This window comes from Podarcis cretensis (assembly GCF_951804945.1).
Source record: "Podarcis cretensis genome assembly, chromosome: 8".
In the NCBI taxonomy this organism is placed as follows: domain Eukaryota; kingdom Metazoa; phylum Chordata; class Lepidosauria; order Squamata; family Lacertidae; genus Podarcis; species Podarcis cretensis.
Genome location: NC_137177.1, coordinates 69497449 through 69516414, shown reverse-complemented (window position 1 = coordinate 69516414; position 18966 = coordinate 69497449). Strand labels below are relative to the sequence as shown.

General features: G+C 44.8%; 1 protein-coding gene across 11 annotated transcripts in view; it reads left to right on the top strand.

Moving 5' to 3' along the window:
- VPS13D (vacuolar protein sorting 13 homolog D) overlaps nt 1–11661 on the top strand; it is a 121288-nt gene extending 109627 nt beyond the window's left edge. For all 11 annotated transcript variants that reach the window (XM_079986641.1, XM_079986647.1, XM_079986638.1 and 8 more), the window contains 3 exons: nt 5526–5657; nt 9465–9705; nt 10417–11661. In XM_079986641.1, the coding sequence (XP_079842767.1) occupies nt 5526–5657; nt 9465–9705; nt 10417–10548 (505 nt within the window). In that variant the 3' untranslated portion in view covers nt 10549–11661. The remainder of the gene's footprint in view (nt 1–5525; nt 5658–9464; nt 9706–10416) is intronic.
- The last annotated feature ends 7305 nt before the right edge of the window (nt 11662–18966 follow it).

The window sequence follows — 18966 nt, the reverse complement described above, 5'->3', positions numbered from 1 at the left end:
GATCGTGTAGATGGTTAAAATAAAAAAAGTTGGACTGCGCTCACTCGCCTTTGGGGGAGTAAGTGGGTGGCAGATCCTTCTAGCAGCAGCCACAGAGGCTGCAAAGAGCAAGTTCTGATGGATACAAGCTGTGCATCTGAGCTATGGGCAGCCACTAACAGCAACTCCCCTGAAGATACCCAGGATCAAGCAGGGATATAAGGAATCGGCCAGTCCTTAAATGAACACAGGAACCTCAAACTTTGCCCGATAACGTATCAGCAGCCAGAGTTTTCTCGGTCATTGGGAACCAGTGACTGAAAAGGAATTTGGATGGAAAGGGACGCAGGTGGCACTGTGGGTTAAACCACAGAGCCTAGGAGTTGCCAATCAGAAGGTCGCAATTCGAATCCTCGCAACGGGGTGAGCTCCCGTTGCTTGTCTCTGCTACTGCCAACCTAGCAGTTCGAAAGCACGTTGAAGTGCAAGTAGATACCACTCCGGCAGTTTCCTTGTGCTGCTCTGGTTTGCCAGAAGCAGCTTAGTCATGCTGGCCACATGACCCGGAAGCTGTACGCCGGCTCCTTCGGCCAATAAAGCGAGATGAGCGCCGCAACCCCAGAGTTGGCCACGACTGGACCTAATGGTCAGGGGTCCCTTTACCTTTAAGGACAACCTGATGTGTCAAGCCAGTGGACCTTCTAGTCCAGTATCGGTTCTCACAGTGGCTGACGAGGTGCCCCAGTGGGAAGCCCACAAGCAGGACCAGAACATAGCAGCACTCTCCACCCCCTTGCCGTTTCCAGCAAACTGGTACTGAGAAGCACGCTGCCTCTTGACAGTAGAGGTGGAACATAACCATCAGGGGTACTGGCCATGGATAGATAGCCTGATCAATAGCCGCCCGGGTGCCAAACGTGGTCTTGAACAGTGGCGCTCTGTCCCGTGCCGCTCAGCCTCCTGGGGACGCCGTCCTCGGCCTCTCCATGCCTCCATTCAGCGACGCTCTTCCCTGCTGTGATGGGTAGACACGAGGGCATTTCTGCTTTGTGTTGGCTTTTGTGTGCCTATTAAAAGCGAATCAGCAAATGTGTTGAGTGTTGAGAGTTGAGTTTAATGTAACACAGATGTGAGCGCAGAACCGCCATTCATTCTGCTTTTTCGGATCTTCGGCTTTTTGGATTTCATCACTGTGTGGCTTGTTATTTACAGAATGTAACTTGAGACAGTGGAACGAATCGTAGGATTAAAGAAAAAAAAGGAAATTGAGTAGTGTGGAATGTTGCTTGCTGTCCAGACCAAACAGACCAGTTTGCCAAAACACTGATGGCCTGCACCAATTAATGTAATTCATGTTAGCACCAGCAGGACATAATTTAGAAGGCAGTTGACCTTCTTACCATCATGATTAGATTTTTATCATCATCATCATCATCATTACCAGGTTGAGCATCGCAGAATGAAAGAGTAGCAAGGAAGCAGGAATCATGGTATCTTTTGAATGGAGGTGCCTTTGGTCATTGCTTGGGTGGGACAGGTGAAAGTCTTTTGCCCAATGCAAATAGATCTTCCCAAGCTGGGAGGAAAGGTTTTCGTAAGAGCTGTGTCCCCCTCCGTTGAACAACAAGTGACAAATAATTATAATTATAGCCTACTCTGTTTAGAGCGTCATGTGGCATGTGTGAAGCAGGACTGTTGCAACCAGCCAAGTAAACCCATTGAAATTAAAAGGACACAAGTTAGTCACAGACATTAACTTCAGTGGGGCTACTCTTGAGTATCAGATGCAACCCCTTGCCTTAGATTCCCAGGGGGCAGTGCTTCAGCCGCCGCCTGCCCCCCTTGACTCCCGGTACAAATGATGCACAACAAGAAAATCACTTTTTCTTTTTGTTTTTAATTTGGATAATTTATGTAGGCTGCTGAATTCTGTTTTCCCAAGTCACAGGATTTTACTGGCTTTCGGGGACAATACGTCTGGCCCCTTTGTTAATGCATCTATGCACATATGATAGAAGAGACTTGCAAGAAAGAAAGAAAAGCCAAGAGACAGAGTAGGGGGGAACAGCTACAGAAGAACAGCGGTGGTGGTAATAGAGTTCATAACTCTTACCTTTGAGATTAGTGCCACGTTTTTTATTTAGCAAAGTGGCACTCTTGAAGAAGACGTGCAAATAGCACTATTGTCCCGTAAATGGAGCCTTTTTTTTTTTTTAAGGGGGTGGGGAACGCATGTTTGATGAAAGAAGGCCTGTGTGCTCCTTAGCCAGGACCCATGTTGCTAAAGGGGATGGGGGCTGCCGAGGTATGAGAGGAGGAAACTAGCCTCTGGAGAAAACATCTGCAAGAAGCCAGTCAGTCTTCTGTACTTTGCCAAGAGGCTTAAGCAGGGAAGAAGAAGAAGAAGAAAAACACCTCCAGTTACAGTGCATGATTTGTTCATCTATTTCTAGATCAAACGTGCAACAGCAGCAGCAGTTCAGTCTGTAGGGGGGGGGGAACTGGGGAGCACGAATTGCGCAACGAGCGTGGTTGTAGAGTCACGTAGGAACAGCCCCTGGGTTGCTCCATGCTGGCGGAAGGTAGCGCAGAAAAATAAAGCAGCTCTAGGCACCCACAAACTTCTGCATGAAATCTAGGGAGTGTTAAGTCCAAGGTGGGTGACTTGGTGTGAAGATACCCCAGTGGTTGCCTGGATCTGCCTGCCCCACAGCATTCAGATTGTTGAGCTCTGTCAAGGTTGAAAAGAAAGCAGAATACACTGAGCACAGCCCCTACCGGGGAGGGGGCAACACCCAAAATGGCATCTACAAGCAAGGAACCCTCTTTCTCCGTTCCGGACATCAAGGCAGTGTCTCTAAACAAGAGCAGAGAATGATGATGTGCAAGGAAGTGATACAGTCTCTGGTCTTTATGATAAAATCTGAAATACCTTGCACAAGACACTTGGGTTAGGATTGTGGAGTGAAGATGGAGGAATGTGTGGTCAGAGCCAGAGATTCTCAGTGTGTGAAGTGGGGCTCTTTAAAGAAGATAAAGTTGGTCAGAGGAATGTTGCTTTGCCCCCGATGCCATCCTCCAGGACAAGCTCAGACTTAATTCGAGACATCAAATCCTGGACACTTCAAGAAAGGGGCTGTAGCTCGGTGGTGGAGCATTTATGCATGCAGAAATTATTAAATTCAATCCCTTGCACCTCCAGATAGGCCCAATAAAGTCCCAGGGTTTCCCAAACTTGGGTCCCCAGCTGTTTTGGGACTACAACTCCCATCATCCCTAGCTAGCAGGATCAGGGATGATGGGAATTGTAGTCCAAAAACAGCTAGAGACCCAAGTTTGGGAAACCCTAATGTAGACAATATGGAGTTGGATGAACCCAAGGTATAAGGTAGCATTCTGTGCCCTCTGGTCCTTAAAACAAGGAGGATGTTTCCTCACTTTCCTTGGGTTTTATTACCTTCTGCTGAAGTTCTCCCTATGCCTTCGTTATAAGAGCTGCACAACTTAATGAAGGAAAGGGTTTTCTTAGGAGTGACGCCCCAACTAATGGAATGTCCTCCATAAAGGGACACTTCCAGCATCTTCACTATAATCTTTGATGCAAAGTCAGAAAACTCACACTCTTACTCACCTATTTCATTTCAACTCACTTCAGGGATGTTATCTGTTTCATTGTTGTACTTGAACTGTGATAAAGTTGGCAGTACACCAGTCTGAAATCCCTAATAGGATAAAGGGCGGTATGCAAACATCTAAAACAAATAATAAATGTTTTGACTTACCCGAAATGTGCTGTTGATTCAAGACAGCATGGTCCTGCTGCATGCTCTGTGCAGGGTTGAGAGCTGGAGCTTCTGCCTGCCTGATTTGCTTTCCTGTGTTCCTCACAGAGGCCTTGGTCGAATTCCTGCCTTGGCTGCCCATCTGCAAAATGGGAGTAAGAATGACCTTCTTTACAGGACTCTGTTTATGGTCCGGAGCACCTACAGAGATTGCTGCCTCAGTTTGCAAGTTAATTACATAGGGTTGGCTCCAATGTTATTCCTACTCAGTGTAGATCTGTTTAACTTAACAGATGTGGCTGTCTTAGGTTCATTGATTTAAATGGGTCTACTCTGGGTATGGAGGCAAACCATACGCAGAAGACTATTGTATATGTGCATCTATGATCTCCACTTGCAAGGGACGGGTCAGCTGGGAGGGTAGACCAGGTGCTGTTGCAAGGAGCCTAGCAGATATTCATTCGAGCTTTGATGACCTTTTTATTGGCTTTACCATGTCTGTATTGTATTGTTGTGGGTATCTGTCTGTCTCGGGAGACAATGGAGGAGTGTGCCTTTGAGGATGAGGTCAAACTCTTGGAAGGTTACAGTGTCTGCTGTGGCTGGAGAGACCAATACTGGAGAGACATTATTTTGTTGCAACTGGTTGTGCTGCTGCAGATGCACCATGGCATTTCTTCTCTCTGCGCTCCTCCCGGCGGTCATTCCTCCACTGGTCACTGCTATGGATGCACTGTGGTTGTCTGCAAAGGATCGCCACGCGGCCGGGTGGATCTCGCCAACTGTCATGTCATGTTTGCAGGCGCCCTTGTAACACAGAGTTGGTCTGCTAACAGGCCTGGTGCCTGAAGCCAGCTCCCTGTAGACCAGCCTTTCTCAACCTGTGGGTCCCCAGATGTTGTTGAACTACAACTCCCATCACCCCTAGCTAGCAGGGCCAGAGCTCAGGGATGAGGGGAGTTGTAGTCCAATAATATCTGGGGACCCACAGGTTGAGAACCGCTGCCGTAGAAGGATCCTGCCATCTTCCATTCTGTGGTCATGACCAAGCCAGCATAGACATCACTGAGACAGGAGTGTCAGCCTGCTGGGAATGTGGGCTTGGGAAAGAGCATCTTTGTTTGAGACTCTGCCCTGCCGTGTGTTGCCCAAAATACAGTGTTTTTTTATTTTGTAAGCTGCATTGATACTTCTGTGTAAAGCAGTGATGGCCAAACTTGGCCCTCCAGCTGTTTCAGGACTACAACTCCCATCATCCCTAGCTAACAGGACCGGTGGTCTGGGGTGATGGGAATTGTAGTCCCGAAACAGCTGGAGGGCTAAGTATGGCCATCACTGGTGTAAAGTGACTAATAAGTCACCTGTAGATTGTTGTTCTAATCACCACCAGGGGGTGGGTGGGAAATTCTGCTTGTTTATGTACTATATAATTCTCCTAGGGATAAGAGTTCCCAAGAGAATTCTTCAGAGAGTTTCCTTACTGAATAGTAGGTAGAAATTGGGTTGTTTGCTGATGGATGGGAACAAACACGCTATATGCAATGTTTCTACGTTGGCCTTGGCAGCCCAGTGGATTAGGCAAATTTTCAGTATGCTGGGGGCCACTTATGCTGAAACGTATCTCAGTGCCATTCCGTATTATGGCATTTTCGTGGTGACTAATGGGTTGTTGTTTTTCCAGCAAATTGGATTTGACTGACTTGCAAATGAAATTATGATTGAAACAATAAGAATAACATTGCCTGTCTTGTTTATGATTGACAGGACGCAAGCGGAAAGAGTGAGGAAGCCGCGGTGCTGCAGGGGCCCACAAGGACTCCTTCCTCGATACTTGGAGAGTCAGGCAGAAGGGCAAGAGGTGCTGTGCAAGCTGACGGAGAACATTCAGGATGAGTTGTAAGCACCAAAGCAGTTTGTCCCTTTGCTCCCCACATTCTCTTTAAATGCCTTCTCGTGGTTTGCAGACCAAGAGGCAGCTCGCTGCAACGCAGTTTTCATTTGCTCTCGTGCGATTCCCACCGGCGTTAGGAAATTCCCATGTGGGTTGCATCACCCCCTTGTTGCAACAGCTTTGCCTGCTAGCACATTATTGTTGCCCCTCGTTTCCTGAGATGAAAACAGATTTTTAAAAACCAAAACAGGATTCTGTTATTGTACTCCTTGCCCCACCACCGCACATGCCTTATCCAGTTCATTATAAAATGAAAGTTAATAAAAAAGAATATTTTTAAAAAAATAAAATAAAATAAAATAAAATCTGGCTGTAGACAAACTAAGAGGTGGGGTATAAATGTAAGCCTCTTTTCATTGCAGCGTCCGCTTAAAGGTTTTGAGCTGAAAGGCAGTAAACAGGAAGGAAGGGCCTGTAAGAGACTGAGCATCGCTTTGCAACTGAACGTACAAAAAATGGAGCATCTGTCCTCTCCTTTTTAATGCATCTCAATTTGTGCCCTTAAATTGTGGTCTTCTGTGGGATGAAAGCATAGAGAAGAAACTACACACACACACACACACACCTGAGTGAGCCACAAATCCCTGGAAATGTGATTGCACATCGTTCCATTAAGTTACGCACAAAATTGGAAAAGCCTTTTCCGTTAGCCAAGTTCCTGCTCATTCTGTGGTTACATTGCAAGGCTGTAGTGGACAGAAGGTATCAAAACACACTCCTTTTTGTCACTACCAGTAGAGAATAAGTTCGTAGGAGGCGGAATGCTGCTCAGATTATTCTTATATCTGTTCATTTTTTCAAGGATCTCACAAACAACCCTGAGAGGTTGGACTTCCAACTCCCATCAGCTGCAGCCAGCATGGCCTGTGCTCAGAGCTGAACTCCAGAAACATCTGGAAGGCAACACGTCACCTACTCTTAACTGTAGCAGATACTGAACCAAACGGACCATTGGTCTAAGGCAGCTTTCTATGTTCCTGTGACTGGGGATCACCAAGCAGGTTCCATGGCTGAATCGGTCCAACTTGCTCATAGTTGTCTGCACTGTCTGGCATGAATCTCTTCCACAGCTACCTAGAGATAGATGCCAGAGGTTGGGCCTGGCACCTTTTTGCATGCCTGTTAGGTGCTCTGCCACTGACCTGTGGCCTTTCCCAAGCTTGTTGTTGTTATCAGCCATAATTTTCATTTTGTCCCCCCACCAGACAAGATAATTAATTGGACTGTCAGCCAGAGCCTTCTGAGCCATACAGATGGCTCATTCGCCAGAGCATTTCCCTCTGGTATCTCCGTAACAAAGCCAACACCCGTTTGTGGGAAGCCCAGTACAAACTCTGATGTGTGTATTCCTCTCCCCCGCCCCCAACGGCCATCCACTCCTCACTTGTGATATATATACATACATATATTGCATATGTATGTGTGTATATATATATATATATATATATATATATATATATATATATAGACCCAAACGATTGCATATTTTCTCCAGAGTTAAATCCATAAAATGGAGGGATCTAATGCCTTGCTTTACTGTTCTTGCTAAATGTTTCCATTCCCCCCCCCCCTCAGCTAGGCCCACTGTTTCACTTCTGGAAAAGGTTGTGTAATTAAATTAGTTCCTTATGTAAAAAAAAAAAAAAGGAGGGGGGAGGTTTGGAGGGGTGCTGCAAGAGTGTAGAGCCATAAGTTCTCCAGAGACATTATCGGCTTCCACTTTGTTCTGTAGATCTGTTGTTTTAGTTTTGGTTTTAATTTTATTTAGAAGGTTGTTGCTTGCATTGCTATGTTGTCGATGCTGCCGCTGCAGTTGTTGCTGGGTTTTTTTGGTTTTTTTAATTGCCAAAATGTAGGGCTTTGGGGAGGGTGGGGTTTTGGAGCAGCACAACAGCCTTCAGGGGTCACCAGAAGGTTTGTCAGTTGATCCTGGAGAGGGGAAAGGCATGTGTCAGCAAGCGAAAATGAACAATGATGTGTGACTCAAGCTTAGAACAAAACAGAGCTCTTGCTACGGATATTCCAGCCAATAACATTGCCAAGGCTCCTCTTGTGCTTACAGGACTCCCTGCCCACGTTGCACCCAATTGCCTATTTTAGCGCAGCTGACAAAAGATTTCCTTGTAACAGGGGAGTTCGCGGTGTTTGGGTGTTTGCTTGTTTGTTTGTTTTTATGGAGACCAAGGGGTGGCCATGTTCTTTGTTTTGTTTTCTGCACTTGGCTAGTTACAGCTAATGCCAGAGGAAAGTGCTTTTTAAACAGCCCCCGACTTCAAACGCTACCATATGCCAGGCATATTGTCCCAGGCCACCTGCTGGTCTCTAAAAGGCCTTGAGTGAGCCACCCCACAGTCTGATTTCAAAGCTTCCTTATTATAAGGCTTCCCTGTAGACAAGGTACATGGCTCTCCCTCTTCTATACCTCTCTATATAACTGCAGGCAGAGTAGCGGAAGTCAGGCCTGAAGTTGTTTGCAGCCCCAACTGTGAATGGATGTTCAGCTGTTGTTTGTTTCAGAGTGATAAGCAACCACAGGAAGTTTTCTCTCTTGCATGCCTGAAACACCTAGTCTCCAGAAGGAGTAGCAGTATTCAGAGTTGAATCGCAAACAGCTTGCCCTAGGAGCATGTCCTATATCTTACCAGTCCAGGCATGGCCACAAAACTGGGAATTCCCCTGCTGAGTTCAGGTGACTCTATGTAGCTGGATCCTGTAGCTCAGGAACAGCACCTTCAGGGAAGGCAGTTTTCTAAAGCCACAATCACGCTCTTCCCAAACTCCTGGGAGTCTCGCTGAATCTGTGGTAATGCCACCTCTGTGGAGAGTACGTTGTTTAAAATGTGGGGATAGGTGAGAACGTTTTTACCTTCAGGTTCCTCCACACAATAATTTTTTTCCTTCTCCAATAAGGGCAAAGGCGAAACAAAAGTCCGTCCGGAAATGTGTCGCCGCAAGTGAGACTGTGCCCTCAGATCTAATGCATAGTTTACTTGGAAGTAAATCCCATTGTTTTCAGCAATACTCACCACAGGTTAGCTGTGCGTAGGATTGCAGCTAGGCTTCTGATCATGGCGATCATCTGCACAAACATTCTTGGAAAGGAGCCCTTTCAAACTCGGGAAACTTGCTTCCAAGCGTGTAAGGAAAGAGAGCCTGGAAATAAAATGCATTCAGAAAGTGGTCGTTTTCTGCCTCAGAGGGAAATCATAAAAGATGAACATCTTTCCGGGTTCCACGTGACTCTGCCCCAGTGTATATACGAGGAGATAAAACATCCTAGCACTCCTGGTCAAAATAAACTTCAGATACAGAAGGCCATAGGAAAGGCAGCCCCCCACCCAACCTTAACAATGTAGGAACCTAAAAGTGCAACAGGGGGACATAATTCATTGGTAGAAGCAGCTGACTCAGTGTTGGATTCAGGATGTACGTTGCATTATTGTCAATCATTATAAATGATTTCCCAAGTGCCAGACACAAGCTGCATACAAGTTGGGACTGGACCCAAGGACGATTTATTCTAGTTCAGGCAGATAATGATTCTCAAGCCACATCTTGCCTCTCTGCCTCGTCTTCTGTCCTGTGATGGTTTTGCGTGAGATTAAAATCCATCTCGGTAGCCAGTGTGCTGTCTGGAATTCTTCTAGCAGCAAACTCATTTGATAGCAGATGTTTGAAACATGAACATCTAGCAAGTGAGACACTGACTTCCTGATTTGATTTGATTTGATTTTTCTTTCTTTCTTTTGCAGCTTCATTGCAGCAGAGAACATAGACAGTTATTGCGTTATCATTTCCTCCAAAACGGTTTATTTCCTGAAGAGTGGCGACACGATGGACCGAGAAGCCGTCTTCCTGGAGGTCAAGTATGACGATCTCTACCATTGCCTTATCTCAAAGGACCACGGGAAAGTCTATGTGCAGCTGACAAAGAAAGCTGTCAATTCAAGCAGTGGGGTGTCGATACCTGGCCCATCTCATCAGAAGCCCATGGTAAGGATATTGGTTCATTTACTTTCCGCTTGCATCTCTGCTGTTTATAGACAGACAGAAGCGCCCTGAAAATCACCCAAGCCCTCTGTGAGCAGTCCATAAAAAACAGTGAATGCACAAATAACAATGCAGTCAATAAGTCGCCTTGGTACAAACATCATGAACTCAGAACCAGCATAAAATGTGACCCAAGCAGCAGAACAAGCAGCTAGAATAAAATAAATATTAAAAAACCAACCTAAAGAAACAGCAAAAAGAGAGAGCAATCTGTGTCCAGATTTAAAAGTGCCAAGTAGACGGCTGAAATTCAAAGGCCGGGGTGGGGAATTGAAATTTTCACCTGGCACTGAAAGAACCATAACTTGGGCACCAGACAAGCCTCTTGGAGGGGAATAATTAATCTCAGGATTCTAGTTTAAAACTTCAAGTTGATCTCACCAGCCTGGTCTGCCTACCACTGTTCCAGATAGAGGGGTTCACCCCAACGCCATCTGCTGTCTCCAGCCACCATTAAGCACAAATGAAGACATGGGTGGTGTACAACCAGCAGTATTTTAAGATTTCTTCTTCACGGTGGAATCCTAAGCTTAGTCACCACTAGCTGTGTATTTTTGTCATTTTTACCCAGCAAGGGGAGGGGAGCGGCAGGCTACTTCCAAAGCATAGCTTCCGTTCTCTGTTGACATGAGAAATGTGATTTGTTTTGTGCAGGTCCATGTGACGTCTGAAGCCCACGCGGTGAAGCTGTCTCAAGAAATCAACTATGCAAAGAGCCTTTTCTATGAACAACAGCTTATGTTGAGATCCAGCGAGCACCCAGATCAACTCGAGCTGGACTCCTGACCCTGACGAAACCTCGTGAAGAAGTCGCCTCCGCGCTTGGTGGAAAAGAGCAGGACCAGCGTTTGGGTGTTAGAAAGTGTGTTCTGAGAGCCTAGGAAGCCAAGGCCCTGGAAACAAGAGAGAGTCTCGCCATGGGGGAACTACAAGATCAAAGATGTATTTGACATACATTTAGTTTTAGGGGAAGCCCTGTATTTTCTTACTCTCTCTGTGTGTATATATACCTCTACAGATATATATATATATATATAAATATATATATATGTATGTATGTACAACTGTGTTTGGTGTAAATAAGAAAGTGCACAGGGTGTTGTGAGGGTGTATAATGGTCTATCTCATGTAAAGAAATTAAAGGAAAAGTTATATTGAGTTTTCTATTGCACTGATTCTGAGCATTTTGAAACAATGCTTTTCCTGTGGAGGTGATGATGAGGACACCTGGAACACTTTAAGGCTCATTTTTATTTTTTGTTACAGGTGCTGTGAGTGACCTGCACTAAGCTGGGTTATGGCAGAGTCAGGATGGGGCCTGGCGACGAGGGTGGGGCATGTTCCTTTCCACCATTCAGTGCTTTTGTGTGCTGCTGGCTCCAGAATTATTTGGGTTCATGGTTTGGAAGGGCAAAGGGTAGGGGGCTCCAGCAAAATAATGATACCTAGGGTGTTTGCTCTATAAAATAATTCTGGTGAGGTTGTGTGTGTGTGTACTGCAGTGATCCCTGCAGGGAGCCAGAATCTCCAGTTTAAGGGAAACAGGAGACTTGTGTTGTTTTTTTAATCATCTGCGTAACTTTTCTTGCATTTTGTGATGTTCCCTTTATAAGGCAGTGTTGATGTTTAAACAATAATGCCTCCTTTTATAGTGGGACATTTGCAGAGGAAAGTGATGTTATTGCACACACACGTACGCGCACACACAAAAGTTCCCCTCTGTTGGCCTTAAGCAGAAAATGGACTCTGACCAGGAAATAACACCAGGTATATAAGACGACTGGAAAGTATCAACTGCCTTTTGGGAGGGGGGGGGGAAGAATGGAAGTTTATAAATTTTAATACTGCAGTCCTGTAGTCTTAAATCTGAGGATTAATAAATGCTGCTGCTGCTCTCTCCTCTTGTCTCCACATTCTTTGGATGGTGACCATGAATTCCAGGTTGGCTCCCTGCCTCGCAGCTCTGGGAAGGGCTGTCGCTCAGTGAAAAGAGCAAACACTTTCCATGCAGACAATCCAAGGTTCAATTCCGGGCCTCTGTGTGTAGATCTGGGAAGAAACTATAGACCAAGGGTCATCACTCTATGTGGGGCTGCCCTTGAGACTGACCCAGAAACTCTAGCGGGTGCAGAATGCCACGGCGAGACTCCTTACGGGGTCCTTGCTGCGGGATCACATTCACCCGGTGCTATACCAGCTGCACTGGCTCCTGGTGGAGTACAGGATCAGGTTTAAGGTGCTGGTTTTAACCTTTAAATATATGGCCTAGGACCCTCGTACCTACAGGACCACCTCTCTTGGTATGTCCCATGGAGGACCTTACAGTCTTCAAATAACATCTTGGAGATCCCAGGCCACAGGGAGGTTAGGCTGGCTTCAATCAGAGCCAGGGCTTTTTCGGCTGTGGCCCCAATCTGGTGGAACGCTTTGTCACAAAAGAGACCAGGGCCCTGAGGGACTTGACAACTTTCCGCAGGGCCTGCAAGACGGAGCTGTTCCACCAGGCCTTTGGCCAAGGCACAGTCTGACCCCCTCTCTCCTTCTATAATCCTCATAGAACTCTAGCCCAATGATTGCCATTAATTCGATTCTGAATTGATTTTAGAATGTTTTTCAATTAATTGACTGTGATTTTATGTTAATTGTGCTAGTTTTACTGTTGTTAGCCACTCTGAGCCCGGCTTTGGTCAGGGAGGGTGGGATATAAATAATAAATTATTATTATTATTATTATTATTATTATTATTATTATTATTATTATCAGCACAACGCCTGCGGGTGCCACCTCCTATGGCACTCATGGAAGTTCTCTGTCAAAGTTCTGTCTCTGTGGGTGTGGGGGAAGCTGATGTCGGTGGCTTTCTCTACCTTTTTACACGTGACAAGCATCCACCGTGCTTCAAAATCCCAGATGTGCCCACAATGCTATATGGACCAATGGTGGTCTGATTTGGTGTAAAGCTACTTCTTATTGCAAGAGGCACCTTTCCAAGCAAGCGGAGGGAGGAAGGCAATAGTAGAAAGGAAACCTTGAAGCGGGAATCCCGGATATTCAGTAGTGGCAACTGCTTTGCCAGAGGGCCATTCTTGCCTTAGGTTTCTCTGTTTTATTCCGTTTCCTTGAATAAAAAATCAACTTTACTGCTCATCTCCGAGGCTCCAGGATGAACCAAACCTGAGACTAGGAAGGAAGAAGCTGACAGCCAGTACCACCCCCCACCCCTGGACTACTTGTAAGAAAGAAGGCAGGCAGGTGGGAGCTGACTGAGGCCAGACTGAGGGTGGTGGGGTTGCTCCTCATTCACTTCAATGGACCAACCTCCACTTTTCTATAGGTAGTATAGAAAGGGGAACGAAATAGCTGCTGCTGTGAATCCTTGTGATTCACATATCGTACGCGTGCTACCAATTCAGCTACCCAAAGGACTTCATGGGGAGAGTCCATCAAGTGTTGGGTGTACTCTGAAATGCACAGGTAGCTTTCCAATTCAAACCAGGATAACTTCAGTCACTTTCCCTCATGGTTGTGCAGAGCCAGGAAAGCAGCCTCCTGACGCCATCTTGAAAGCACAGCTTTGCTCCTGCCTTCCTTTTGCGTCTGCAAAAGGAGTCATTCCAGACTTTTGCAGTGTGTTTTGTCAGAGGGGAAAAGCTTTTTTTTTAAAAAAAAAAAAACACACAGCATTAGGAACCACAGTCGTGTGTGTGTGTGTGTGTGTGTGTGTGTGTGTGTGTGTGTGTAGCTGTGACACTCCTGTTGATATTGGCACTAATACCCCATTACTAAGTGAATAAACATTGCATTCAGATTCCAAAGCCCATGGCTTAAAATATCTTCCGGCTCTCCCTTGCCCTCCCCCCCCCCCCGCCTTCCCATTACTTCTAGAAAGCACAAAACAGTGGGGTTTCTTATCCCCCCCCATGGATACCCTTCAAGGAGTCAAGTGTGCCGTTTTGCAAATGGGAGAACTCTGAAATAGCTGCTGACATTGAGTTCATACCCTCGGTTGCTGCCTGATTTGGAATTATTGGGGGGCAGCAGGTACATGCAGAATTGCCATCTTGGGGGAAGCGCTTGGCTCTGAACGCTCCTCCTAAATGGGAGCTGCTCCCACCCCAGGTACGAAGAAAAATAGGTGTGGGGCCCAATCCAGATGGGGACTGCAATGAGGAGGGGGAGATGCATCAAAACCTCTCCCATGTTTATCAAAACAGCGTATATCTGAAATAGTGATGCTGTTTGCAGATTGTGGATCCTTACGGTGCCTTCCTGTTGTTAGAAGAGTTGTGAAATAGATGTAGAAAAATGGAACTGCGTACCTCCAAAATTGTTCGTATAATGAACCAGGGTATATTTTCCGAGTATATGAAGGTGTCCCAAATCTAGATATGATTTCTTCAATTGAGTTCTTAATGCCAAATTTGATGACAAACAGCCGTAAACCCCACCTAGCTGTCTAATATTCCACTATAAGCTTCTTCCAAACAATAAGGCCTTTGAGAGGGAAAAAATCACATTTTGCCAACACCATCCTGCACCTGTGAGGCAATATCAGTGTTAAACTGAAATGGATAAGCAGCCTAAGGACCAATTCAGACATCTTGGTTTTCACAACAACAGACAAAATAACATTTCTGTGGTGGTTAATGCTTTTTTGAGGTTAATTAAAATACAGCTTTTTATTTATAGAAAATATTTGTGTGTCACAATATCGGAGGGGGGGTGAGTTTCAAAGAGGTTGCTACTTAATAAAAGCACCGTTTTAACCTAGGCTTATTACCTATATCGTTGGAATACTGTTTTTATTTATTTTCATGGTACAGAAGATAAATTTTGAGAAAACATCTGTTACAACAGTAAACAATGAATAACTTGTCCTGATAAAACGGCGGACTTTTATCATTCCACGTGTTAAAGTTCATTAGATGTTGAGAGCGCTTTGAGGGCCTCTCTTCCTCCTCCGTTGCTGCTCTGAAGGCTCTGTGCAAGTCGTAAATAATAACAAACATAAGCATGGCTCAAGTATAAAGCTGTACAAGATGCACTGACATCACCTAGCTTTAAATAGCACAAGAGTGCGTTCCCACCCTACCCTGAGGGTCACAAAGTGTCTGGTAACATCTGGTGACTGTTGCCTTTTGCAACTGCAAGAGCCAGAGCAGAATCAGGCACACCTAACAAAGGAGCCTCATCCATTCAGCTCCTGAGCAGCTGTTTTAAAAGGCAAGAAAAGGAAAGTTCAAATTTCCTGTTGCCCATTCCCAGTACTTTGTCAGGGAAGAAGAAGGTTTGAGCCTGACTTCTCAAACATTATTTATTTTTCCTTGGTAGCTAGGGATTGGGGGGGGGATCAATTTTATTTTATTACACTGCATTTTAATGAGAAACCGCCTAGTTTGCAAAACAGTACACTGACTGAAACGCAGCTGTCGTCTGAAATAGGCGCTTTGCTGAATTTTGCTACGCAGTTCGAACAAGCAAGTGTATGTCTGTATTAGTGAAAATAATGTACAATAATTGCATTACATAAGAAGATTTGCTTGCAAATATATATATGAATCAAAACCGCACTCTGAGTGGGTCGAAATTCACACTGGAGTGCTGGTGAATTTTCAGGAGAATTTTTTTCTCAAAGGTTGAATTTAAAACAGAGAAGCAGAGAGAAACTGAAATCGAAGGTTTTCCATCTCTGTTGATCCCTCTCCCTCTCCCCACTCCATTCCCCTGCAAAGGGAGGGGAGATCTGCGAGGGACAGCGGCAGCGGCTGTGGAGGGAAAAACCTAGAGATCAGCAAATCCATTGTGTCATGCTGACAGAACAAAACTGTTGCTACACACTTTTGCTGCCAACTCGCCTCAGTCACTCAATCCATCATGGTGGGGTTTGCTGGGTCACAGGCCGGTGAAACTCAGCCCAGCGGCTATTTTCGGCTTACATGGACTGTGAGATAAACGGGGCATGAACCAGCCCCCCAGCAGGGGGGCGACCCGTCGTACCCTCATTAAAGTGTCAATCAAAAAGAGTAATGGAACAGGGCAGAGGGAGCCTCCGTCTCCTCCGCTGGGTCACTCTCACGAGGAGCTGCTCTGCCTGGCCTGATCTTCTAGGCACTTTGTTCAAGGAGGGAATGGGTGACTGGCTTCAGATTGGGGAGCTGAGAGTCTCTTGGGAAGGGGCCAGATCTCGTCTGCAAGAAGAAATGTGCAGATGTGGTCCTAAAATGGGTTGTTGATGGATTTTTCTTCATCGTCTTTCCCTCCATCTGTCTGGGAAGATATAGCAATGGAAGTTGAAGTAATAACTGACTAGTTTACCCATGGGTCGTGTAATTTTACTACAGTGGTACCTCGGGTTAAGAACTTAATTCAGTCTGGAGGTCCGTTCTTAACCTGAAACTGTTTTTAACCTGAAGCACCACTTTAGCTAATGGGGCCTCCCACTGCCACCAGCGCACAATTTCTGTTCTCATCCTGAGGTAAAGTTCTTAAACTGAGGTTCTATTTCTGGGTTAGCAGAGTCTGTAACCTGAAGCGTCTGTAATCAGAGGTACCACTGTATTTGGATATCATACCCTCCAACATTTATCCGATGAAAAGAGGGACATCCGATTCCATCATTATAATTTTTTTGTTTATATCCCACCCATCTGACTGGGTTGCCCCATCCACTCTGGGCGGCTTCCAACATAGATAAAAACATAATTAAACATTGAACATTTTAAAAAACAAAAACCTTCCCTATACAGGGCTGCCTTCAGATGTCTTCCAAAGGTTGTGTAGATACTTATCTCCTTGGCATGAGGGTTGCATATCTCCATACCCTCTAACATTTCTCTGATGAAAATAGGGACGTCCTTAGGAATAGTGTGACATTCTGTGATCAGATTAGAAACCCGGATGGCTTCTATAAATCTGTGATTGTCCCTGGAAAATAGGGACACTTGGAGAGTCTGGGATATGTTAAAGAAAGTGTATTAGCAGAGGATGGGGAATTAATGCAACATCTCTTAAATGCTGCCAAAAATATTGTTTGTCAAAATGGGGGTGGGTGGGGAGGAGAACACCATGAGACAATCAACAACTCAAATCTGAGACATGGTATGCAAGGCTAAGCTTACTTATATGGTGAGAACCAGAGAGGGCAGACAACAAGATAATGTCTTTATTGAGAAATACAGTGTTTTTATAATGTACTGCAATAATGGGGTAATGTAAACTCTTTTGTGTTACTTGGAACCTTGTGATATTAATTTATAATGTTTGGTTTCGGTGTGGAAATTTGTTCCTGTATGTTTAGTTCTGCTTATCCCTTTCTACTTTTTATTTTATTTGGCAACAGTTGAACTGCTCAGTATTATTATTTTTTAAAGACCTCTAAACAGCATACAGCATAAAAGCAAGCAATATCGTTAAAGCAAGAACGCAACCTTAAACAAATAAAACAGCAGCAAATAAAACAGGAATTTGAGGGATTCAAACATAAGAAGAGGGTCTGATTTTATGGCTCAGGGAGGGCCTGGGCAAAAGATTTCTGGAGCAACTGATGGTGTCTGGCAGAGGGGAGGGCATTCCACAGGAGCAAGAACAGAAAATGCCCATTTTCGGATGTTTGCCCAATTAATATTCTGCATGGTGCAGTGCTATGAATAGAATTTCCTCAGCGATCTTACAGGGCAATACAAGGGCAAGTGGTTTCTGGTTCAGATTTGGCCATTTTCTTATTTCTGTCTTGACTTGGCAAATTTTCCACGTGGTCACAAATTGTGCCAGAGAGTCAAAGTTGATGTAGCATCACAGGAAATGGGCTTTTGAAATGGGTGGTGTGTGAAACCCCATGGATGCTTTCATGTGGGGGTAGTCCAATATGGTCTCCTCCCGATGTTACGCTTTCGGTAAGAACATTTCTTAATTGCTTCACATGCAGAAGGCTCTCAGAAGCCAGGTACAATGCAGTACTGATGCATTTAAAATAGGCATCATATTTTAAATTTGCACCATTATTTTAAATCTGAAATTTAAAATAATTTAAGATTATTTTTATGCAGCTTTCCCACAGTGAGCATCTTACAATGGACACCTGCTTATTATCCAAATGTAAAACATTGTGGGAAGTTGGGGAAAAGAGATGGGGAGAAAACGGTTTGCAAAACGTATCAGTAAATATGAAGAAGATAAAACCCAACAATTTAGAAAAGAATAAATTCAGTATTGCAAAAGAAATGACCTAGAATCACATATCATATATTAATAATCAATTTCTTAAAAACAAACCCCAAACCATTAGAAGAGCATTATACTAGTTGATCAGTGATACAAACACACAGCCATCCATATCCATCAATGGATGCTGGAGAACTTAGTTGCAGTTTGCCTTTGAAGATGAGCTCACCTAATTCACACTTTCTGAAACGAAGTACAAACCAAAGCAGGGCCATCCATCCAAAATTCACACTTCCATGAATCTTGCAGTGCACTCCTCTACCCAAGTAATGTGTAAATAAATGCATTGAAAGGGTAAAGTGTGCATAGCATTGCATATATGAGTGAAAGTAACATTTTAATTTTTATTGGTAATGTGTTACAGTAGAGGAAATTGCTTCGCAGAAATACAAATATAAGGTAAATTTAATGATTGATTGATTGATTGGTTGGTTGCATTTGCAACTCACCTTTCCTCTGAAAGATGGTATTTTATCCTCACAACAACCCTGTGAGGTAGGTCAGGCTGAGAGGCAGTGAACTGGCCTCAATGTCACCCAGTGAGCTTCAGGGCCGAGTGGCGAGGATTTGAACCCAGGTCTCCCAGGTCCTAGTCCGACACTCAAACCAGTGCACAGTTAAGAAACATCCACACTGAAATGCCAGTGAATTTTCATGAGGAGGATTGGGGAAAATGAGAAACTGCAATGGACATACAGTGGTACCTCTGGTTACGTACTTAATTCGTTCCGGAGGTCCGTTCTTAACCTGAAACTGTTCTTAACCTGAAGCACCACTTTAGCTAATGGAGCCTCCTGCTGCTGCCGCGTGATTTCTGTTCTCATCCTGAAGAAAAGTTCTTAACCCAAGGTACTATTTCTGGGTTAGCGGAGTCTGTAACCTGAAGCGTATGTAACCCGAGGTACCACTGTATTTGGACATCCCTAATTAAAGTCAATTTAGCATCACATAGAATGGTCTTCTGAATGTGTGTGTATGTGTCG